This window comes from Astatotilapia calliptera, chromosome 17, assembly GCF_964374335.1.
Source record: "Astatotilapia calliptera chromosome 17, fAstCal68.1, whole genome shotgun sequence".
In the NCBI taxonomy this organism is placed as follows: domain Eukaryota; kingdom Metazoa; phylum Chordata; class Actinopteri; order Cichliformes; family Cichlidae; genus Astatotilapia; species Astatotilapia calliptera.
Genome location: NC_137438.1, coordinates 38102360 through 38111750, shown reverse-complemented (window position 1 = coordinate 38111750; position 9391 = coordinate 38102360). Strand labels below are relative to the sequence as shown.

Below are 9391 nucleotides of genomic sequence, written 5' to 3'. Positions count from 1 at the left end.
GACCATTTTAAGAACATTATCTTGCACTGACATCATACAGAGCCAACATCAAAACTTTTTACCCTCATAAAAATTACTATCACATACACTGAGCTTGATTTTAGTTTAAAAGGAGCATCTGTTATTTTATCAACGCATATTTGAAAAAAAGTGGAAATGCTTAATAGTTCCACTAGATCTTAAAAAACCCTGAGATGTCTGAGTTGCAGAATAAATGTAAGTACCTGTATGAGTTACTGGGGTCACAGTAGTCTCTCTCAATTGTCTCATTATCGGGCAAATCAGTCCACTGGTGTCCCTCTTGGACCTGCCATCGGTACGGCATCTTGTCATGAGCTTTAAAACATCGATCTAAGAAGAAAGAAGAAAGACAGCTGGTCAAAGTCAAGAAAGAACTACATTAAAGCCTCAAACACTTACTAACCATGACTTTCTCACCTTGATGTTTGCAGTGACCTTTGATAAAGTACATGCAGATCCCTGTTTTATCTGAAAGAAACAGGAGATATTTCACAGGCTTCATTCAGACAGCAGTTTTAGTTCATCTCCCCACAGAAGTATTTTCAGCTGTTGTTTACCTCTGACAGGCCTCTGTCTATTATTCTGCCATTCTCCACCTTTAGCAGCTTCATCATTGACAGCAGCGTTAATGTCACTTAAGGAACGAGCATTTTGAAAACGCTGATGGTTGCCCCTGTTCCTGGTAGCGGCGACAGTGATGTCACTGGTGGGAGAGTTGTCATCGTCACTTTCATTCAGTCTATCGCTGGACCACAGGTCAAAGCCATCAATGTTTGCAGCAATGTTACTAAGTGAACGGGCTCGATGCAGATCTGGGCGGCTGCTGTGGCTTCCTCTGTTTCCTCTAAAGCCTCTGCTGAGCTGATGGCCACCTCTCCCTCTGCCTCTCTGACTTCGTTGACCATGGTCACTGACTCCAGCCAGCTTCAAAGCCTGTTTATTTGCATAAGCAGCCTTCAAGGACTGAAAGAGTGTGTCAGGTACGCCTCTAACTTTCAAAGCTTTGAATGGCTGTGGAGCATTAAAATCGTGGTTCTTCCAGCAGCTGCATTCACGGCTGATGTAGTTCTCACAGATGTGGAGCCTCCTGCAACCATCACCATCCTGACACCGGCCGAACTCTCCATCACCATTGTTGTAGTTGTAGCATATCTGATGGAGAAAGGGGGAAAAAGGGGAGTTACAATAGTATACTGTATATAAAAGATGAATATAGCCATCGTGATGTCCAACTTCTTTATTTGTATTTTTTCCAACTTTATTTTTATTCAACAGGAACATTAACATTTACACAGACACAACAAGGGAAAAAAGGAAAAAAAGAAAAGCAAACAACAAAATTTTAAAAAATAGAAAGGGGGGGGGGGGATTCACCCAAGGCAATGTGAAGTTACTAAAATGTAATTTTTCCACTTGGAGATATACAGTGTATCTTGCTCGTTTATATATACACCTACATCTATGTACATACTCACACACACTTTCAAGTATCTACATACCATTCCACCCGCTCCATTACACCTAGGGCTGCCACAAACGATTACTTTGATAGTCGACTAATCAGATCATCATCCATTGGACGTAAAACGTACAGCTTATTGCACCAGCAGCATCTGCTCTTATATAACTATCATTAGCTTACAGCTTTAAGTGTGTAAGGTCTGTGCTAACTAAAAATAAAGACAAGATGATAGTTTATTAAATTTTAATGAAATTTGCAGATTGTTTCGGTGAAGTTTAATATAAAACTCCTTGCTATCTAAAATATAACAGGACACCGGAGTAAATTCTCGAGCATCTCACACTTCTGATAATCAGCTGTCTGCTTGATGTTTATTCAGCTGTGTAAAAACTATAACTTTAATCTCAGCCAAACCGATTTACTCAGGAACAAATAAAATACTGAAAAAAAGCCAAACAATAACATTTTTAACTTATCTAAGTGACTTATGTATGTTTAACCTGAGTAGCGAAAGATGAAAACGATTTGCCAGGAGTCCGGTGTTCTCACGGGCTCTAGTGAGCCTTGCCCCCGGCTAGCTATCGAGCTAGTGGGTAACAGACGTCTCCGAAAACGTCGGAGCGCTTTTGAAAATATGTGGTGTCTTGATAAACTGAGCAGATATTTGAGGTTTACACAGCTACATTCTCGCCTGAAAATATGTTAAATGTTTATTCTGTGACCCAGAAAGAATAATAAGAGTAATATTAAAACTAACTAGCTGCCGCCATTGTTATAAACTGAGCTGGGCTGCACTATGAATTCTGGGATACAGCTTCTTCTTCTTCGGGGTTTAACGGCAGCTGGCATCCTTGTACATGCAGTGCTGCCATCTTCTGTTTCAGTCCGTTATTACACTCTTAAATCCTACTACTCATTCCTGCGTCTTTTGTGATCTTACAAAGCTTCAAATGACGCGTCGACTATCAAAATCGTCGACGATTTTGATAGTCGACGTAATCGTGACTAGTCGACTAATTGTGGCAGCCCTAATTACACCCTATTCCAGTTTTAGGGGAACCTTTTGAGGACATACTCATTGACTGTGTTGGTCCACTTCCTAAAACAAAATCGGGACACCAGTATCTTCTGACTTTGAATCCATTGTTAAGGCGCTGATGAACTTCTTTTCTACTTTTGGGTTGCCGAAATCTGTCCAAACGGACCAAGGCTCTAATTTCATGTCTCGGATTTTTGCTCAAGTTTTGCGATCACTTGGTATTAAACATCACAAGTCTAGTGCATATCATCTGGAGTCGCAAGGTGCACTCGAGCGTTTTCACCAGACATTGAAATCTATGATGCAACTACTCAAGGAGAATTTTCTGTCTGACATAGATGCTCCTAAGGAAAATGTGTTGGATTATGAGAGTTCTTTTAGAAAGTGTTTGCATAAAGCATGCGCAATCGCACGCTCTTGTTGCAGCGCAGGGAAAGATGAAAAGGAAGTTTGATAAGAAAGCTGTGCAAAGGAAATTTGAGGTTGCTGACAAAGTTTTAATACTTCTACTCCTTCAGTGGTCCGTATACAGTGCAGGCGGACTGAGCGAAGGAAACAGTGTTGTGTGTGTCATATCAATATGATGAAGCCTTACTTTGCTAGTGGTGTATCAACAGTTGCGACTGTGGGGGTGCCAGTTTCCAAAACCTGTATGACCTGGTAAGTGATGATTTGGTTTTCGGTTGTGCTGAGGGCTGCGCACGACTTAGAAACTCTGAAATCCTAAGTGATCTAAGGACACATTTAAAGGATGCTGTTCAAAGTGACGTGTGTCGGTTGATTGAGAATCATCCTAATCTTTTCTCTGACACTCCTTCCTGTACCACTGTGCTGGTGCATGATATCGATGTGGGGGACCACCCTCCAATCAAACAGCATGCCTACCGGGTGAATCCCACTAAACGTGCCATTTTCCAGACAGAAGTTTCTCATCCGTTGGAAAATCATCTTCCTGTTCCTAGCTCTAGTGCGTGGAGTCCCCCCGTGTCTCCTAGTGCCTAAAGCAGATAAAACCCCGCGGTTTAGTATGAGTTTTCGGAAGGTGAACAGCGTGACCAAACCTGACTCCTATCCTCTTCCCAGAATGGAAGATTGTGTCAATATGGTCGGTTCTGCGAAGTTTGTTACTGTTACGCCACATTCCAACGCTCATGAATATCGTGCTGGGAAGCGTTCTCCATTGTGAAGTGTATTTAGATGATATTGTCGTCTATTCAGACACCTGGTCAGAGCATAAACGTTCACTGATGTGTTCCATCGCTTGGAAAGGGCATCCCTCGCCCTCAATCTCGCCACGTGTGATTTTGGCAAAGCCACTGTGATGTATCTAGGGAAACAGGTGGGTCAAGGACAAGTGCGCCCTACTTTGGCAAAAATCCCTGCCCCTTGTACTAGGCGTGAGCTCCGCCATTTTCTCGGCATGGTGGGCTACTACCAGGGTTTCTGTCGAAATTTCGCGGAAGTGTGAATACTGGGTAGGATATGATACTGGTTTCACACCAGCACATTTGGATGGGGTGTTTAGAGAATTTACAGCATACTGTAAAATCTCAACCAACACAGACATGGACAGCTTCCTACAACTCAGTGAAACTTACAGGTTAAATAAAACAGACTTTTACAGATAATTACAACTGAGACACCGTTTTAATAAAAATATTAAAGTTGCAAGGGAGGATTCTGAGGAGGCGGGCCTCATTGACATGTTTGTCGACACCTATAAAGGTAAAGTACATAAAAGGCTGATCTCGAAACTGTGCTCATGTTTACAATCACTTAAAGAGGACTTAAGGACTTAAAGAGAGAGAAGGAAGTGATATTTCTTCATGTGTATCGTGTGATTTCCAAATCACACGATACACATGATTTTGACCTACACCCGTTTTCAGACTTTGGCTCGTGTGATTAGGTAGAGGATTATTAGGGGGTCCATTGTCCCTTTTGGGGGGGACACTCCCACAGGGCTTAAATCTGGGACTCTCCACATTTGACCTTAGAACTGAAGAAGCTTTTCGGATGAGAGGTGAAACGTCTTCAAGCAACTTAAAGAAGTCCAGACGCCTTTTCTTTCCAGGCTCCTTAGACTTTGCTCTAAATGGTTCCAAGAACTACAAGGTTAACTGTTTACTGAGGTCAGCGGTCAGTGTGAGATCATTTTCACATAAACTTCTATACAACAGGACGTCTTCTCTCATTTTTTATATTGTTGTTGTTCAAAGCAGTAATGTTTTGTGAAGTCGATGGAGGGCTTGCTTGATCAACAGATCCAGTATTTAATAAAGTTACACTTAAGCTTGCATATAAAAACTTGTCAGGAAAAGTGGAGGACAATACAGATTAAATAATTAAATTAGTGAGGTAACAATCAGTTACAGAACAAGAAAAAAAAAAGAAAATTAAATAATTGAAAGCTGGGAGTAAAATCAGCTGGAAGATGCCAAATATCAGAAAAGGTGACAGTTCATTTTAATGCAAACTAACTTGTCCGGTTCATGCTGTGTGTTGTTAGACTTACATCAGGAAGAACTGTGTGGTCACTCTGCAGCAGCAGGGTGCACAGCTCCTCTCGGCTCAGGCTCTCCAGCTCATGCTCCCTCAGAAGTCTTTGGTTATGCTCAGAGGTCAGCTCATGGGAGAAGCTGCAGCCCCTCCTGTTATAACAGAATCCACACAGCTGAGTCATGACTGGGCGTGCTAGCATTTATTTGCTCAGTTAAGAATAAAAAAAACCAAAAACAGCGTCATATGAGACAGCTGTCTTTGTGTAATGATTAATAAGGCTTATCTGCATGGTACAAAGTCAGCGGTTAGGTTCAGGACAAACAGCCACCCTGATAACTCTTAGAAACAGTACGACATCAATGTGAAAACTAAGTTTGAAGTTTAGGGAAACATGCTTGGGAAACAGGATTAGCCCAGTACTAGATTGTTTTCTATGTGGCTGGGTAGACGCAGCAGCCGCTTTAGTTTTTATTTTTCATAGTAAACTTTGCTGATGTTGGAAAATCTTTCTGTTCTGTGGATGAACGTAGCCATGTTCTTTTCACTGTCACTCTTTTTACTCATTTCAAAGCTAAGCTTCAGTCTAAAAGACAACCAGAGAGCAACTTTTCCTACTGGCCCTCAAAGCCACATTTTGTTACTTGTTTAGGTTAGCTTTTTGAATAAATGTGTCAAACTGCTGTAAATTGTCGGATTTTCCTAACAATACCTAAAGGCACCATCAGTGTCCTGGACTTTAAACCTGTTGATTTTACAACCATATGTGATATAACTACATGACATAAATAACACTCCCTAAATAAGCTCTGTTACTTACTTTTAAGTCCAGTATATTTACCTGAGCTGAGTGAACTGACAGAATCCGCTGAAGAGGATGTTTTTGCACAGGTGCAGACCCCTGCATATCCCCAGACAGTCTTTCACTCTGCAAAGTCTCAGGCGGGTCCTGGCCACCACCTTCGGCTGTCCGTTTGGACAACAGGAAACAAATTTCTCTCGGTTACAAATGATCTCCGACAACTTCGTGGGATCTCCGGAAAACAGATTATACACTAAATCCTCCGTGTTGACTGCTCCTTGGCCGGCGCAGATCATTTTCAGTATTTCCGTCTCCATCGTGTCCGAGCTCTGCCTGCGTTTCCTTCCACCTGTGACATTAAACTGACGAAAGCCTCATTTCTGACGACTGGAAAGCGAAACTCAACAACCTTTAACCTGGACGGATGCTGTAATGCTGCTGTTTTCCACTTTGAGTCGTCGCCGCGCTGTATGACCTCCATACATCCCACACCTCGGCTTTCTTCTACTTCACAGCTGAAACATTTCCAGTAATGAAACATGCCATGAAGATACAGGATCTATATAATACAGAAAATTCGCAACAAAAACATTTAGAATTTATTGAAAAACAAATGTTATGCCAGACTTTCCATCAAACCTTTGAGGTGAACATTTGGATTTTTAGCTGCTAAATTCTAAATGCAGGCTGTCTGCTGTTTGCAGCTTGCAGCGAGGGTTATATGGGGGACCAGAACAGTCAAATTAATTTTGTAATTCTTTTATTTATTTAGACATAAATAAAGTGTGCGTCAATATTGTAAAATAAATGATTATTACATTAATAAATATTCAAATCAATTTCTAAAACATAAAAAATAACTCTCAATAAAAAACACATTTTAGAATTCCAAAGGGAAAAAAGATTCAAAATCTTTTTAAAGTACAATTTAAAAAAGAGAAACGAGTAAACAGAATTAAAGGGAAATGGATTAAAAAAAAAACCCAAAGATTTATTTTGACCTTTTCTATCCTTAATAGTTTAAAATTACCAAATGTATTAGCTTTGGGATTAATTAAGGGATTAGCACTTGGATTAGCTATCAGATTAAATGTCAGATTAGCTATTCCATTTAACATTTGGAAAAAGCAATGCAAGTTCATCATGCCGTGCGATGTAAGGAGCTCTCCAACTGGTTACAGAGACACAGTCTGGCTGCCTTGATAACTAGCTAGGGACGATGATGCATACAGAGAGAAGGTGCAGTGGCTGGCACTTTGGTGCAATGCCATAATCTCTTAATGTTGACAAAACAAAAGAGCTGATCGTTGACTTTAAGAAGGCCGAGGCTGTCCATCTCCTGCTCAGCATTGCTGGTGTCACAGTAGAGAGAGTGAAGAGCACCAAATTCCTCAGTGTTCACATCACAGAGGACCTGTCCTGGACCAGCAACACCAAATCAGTGACAAAAAGGGCCCAGCAGTGACTGCACTTCCTGAGACGACTGAAGTAGGTGCACCTCCCTAAACCCATCCTTATGTATACAACTATATGTGACTGAATTACAACAACTCTGCAAAGATGAGTGGGTCAAAATGCTATACCTCTGTGTGTGTGCGTGTGAGAGGGATAATATTATGCATACATATGTCATTTTGTTTGATTATTGTACTTAGTTTGTACATTTGTACAAATCTCATATCCCGATGTAAGAATTCTATCGTCCCGATAACGATATAAATCACAAAAATGTAACATTTTCTGTAAATTCTGTGAATCTCGGGCAGCTCGACTTGCGGGAAGTGTTTCCAGCTGCGCGTCATGTAGCTGGAGTCCAGTGTTTTAACAGATGCATTAAACTATACATTTTTAGACATAAGTTTTAACAGCCACCATTTTCTTTGTGAGTATTTATTACACGGCGTGCTGCGGGGAAAAGCCTGTTCTAACGTTTGAGTCTAAGGTTTATTTTTTAGCATGTGGCGGCTCTTTTTTAATTCTCATCCGTAAATAATCTGCTCTTTCACGTGATTCAGTTTATTTTGAAAAGTCTCAACAGGATCTTGAGCTTTATTGTGAAAGGTTTATGCGGAACATAAACAAGCGGACACGCGATGGTGTTGCCGTCCTTGTTGCTAAAGACAGTGCATAAAACAGGCGCTTGTCCGTGTGTAGTGTGGTTGTATTAAACAGAGGTGTGGACTCGAGTCACATGACTTGGACTCGAGTCAGACTCGAGTCATTAATTTTATGACTTTAGACTTGACTTGAAAAAATGTTCTAAGACTTGTGACTTGACTTGGACTTTTACACCAATGACTTGGGACTTGAATTGGACTTGAACCGGTTTACTTGAAAAGACTTGATATTTTACCCCAAATATAAAATTTAACATGCATATTATATAGAGATTGAAAATGTGACGTCATTCACGGGTAGAACCGCAAAGGATTCTGGGAACTCGTGGCAAGCGGTACTAGCGCACGCAGGCTTTCAATTGAAATCAGTTATACAGCGATAAAAAGAAACACAAAAATGTCAAGAAGCTGTTGTATTATTAACTGCAATAGCCGGTCGCATGACAGCCACGAGAAGCCGACGGGTAAAGAGATCGGTTGTTATCGGATTACGTCGTTGAAGAGAAATTGTTCGAGCCGTGTTTCCGAAGTAACAAAGACGCGACGGATGGCCTGGATCATTCAAAGATCAAATATAACGTCCCAGAACACTCCAGCTCACAGGTTAGTCTGCTCCAAGCATTTACACGAAGGTCAGTGTTTTTTAGTAGTTAATACGTCATTTTCATAACATAATTGGTGATATAGGTTACAAGCAAGTCTGGCGCTGAACAGAAATGGTCGCGCTATGCTCCTTTATTTATTGTGCATAAATAGTGAATTGTCCTGACACAATATTGCGTTTCGCTTCTGTTATTATGGTACATTGACAAAAACATATACTTTTATTCACAGGATAAAACAGTTGTTTTGTATCACTAATTGCCCAGTACGATTACAACATACAATATTGTTGTCACTGCTACATTTCTGTGATGCTACCAGAAATTATTTCCACTACTAATTAATTACCGTTGAGCTCAAAGGTCCTATTAATAAACGGTTAATGAATGTGTATTTATGACGACGATTTGTGAGACTGGTAAACTTATGATACGTACGATGGTCTTTCGTTCTACACGGTGCATTTCAAGGTCCTGCACCCATCCGTCGGTAAACTGTACCTGGGCTTGTTGCAGTGACCGGAAGTTACTAAACTTCATGAGTGTATGCACTCACTCCAAGAACCGTATAATTATAAATATGCATATAAATATGCTACGATGAGATAGCTGACTTCATCTAACTAGCAAATGTTGTCCAGGCTACGTTGGTGATACAGTTTTTTTTAATGTGTATGATATTTTTGTCATGCGATTTTAAAGCCGGTCCTACAACCGCATCCAAGAATAACATGCAGCGTATCTCAGAACTGTCGGTGAAAATTATTCTTGGAGCTAGGTTTAATTGAGCTGCATTTTAAAGAGGTGCAATTTCACAATTTGTGTATATTTTCTAAGTTCACTATTTTG

At 40.6% G+C, this 9391-nt stretch overlaps 1 protein-coding gene across 3 annotated transcripts in view; it reads right to left on the bottom strand.

Annotated features, from left to right (window-relative positions):
* The window catches only part of LOC113008588 (protein mono-ADP-ribosyltransferase PARP12-like), a 15038-nt gene extending 7070 nt beyond the window's left edge, over window positions 1-7968 (bottom strand). The window contains exons 1-6 of one of the 3 annotated variants that reach the window (XM_080291267.1): window positions 6463-7966; window positions 5863-6338; window positions 5038-5173; window positions 579-1173; window positions 439-489; window positions 225-351 (exon numbers count right to left, since the gene is read on the bottom strand). In XM_080291267.1, the coding sequence (XP_080147393.1) occupies window positions 225-351; window positions 439-489; window positions 579-1173; window positions 5038-5173; window positions 5863-6140 (1187 nt within the window). In that variant the 5' untranslated portion in view covers window positions 6141-6338; window positions 6463-7966. Of the gene's footprint in view, window positions 1-224; window positions 352-438; window positions 490-578; window positions 1174-5037; window positions 5174-5862 lie in introns of all 3 variants that reach the window. The other 2 variants (XM_080291268.1, XM_026146065.2) reach the window with 2 other exon arrangements.
* Window positions 7969-9391: the final 1423 nt, after the last annotated feature.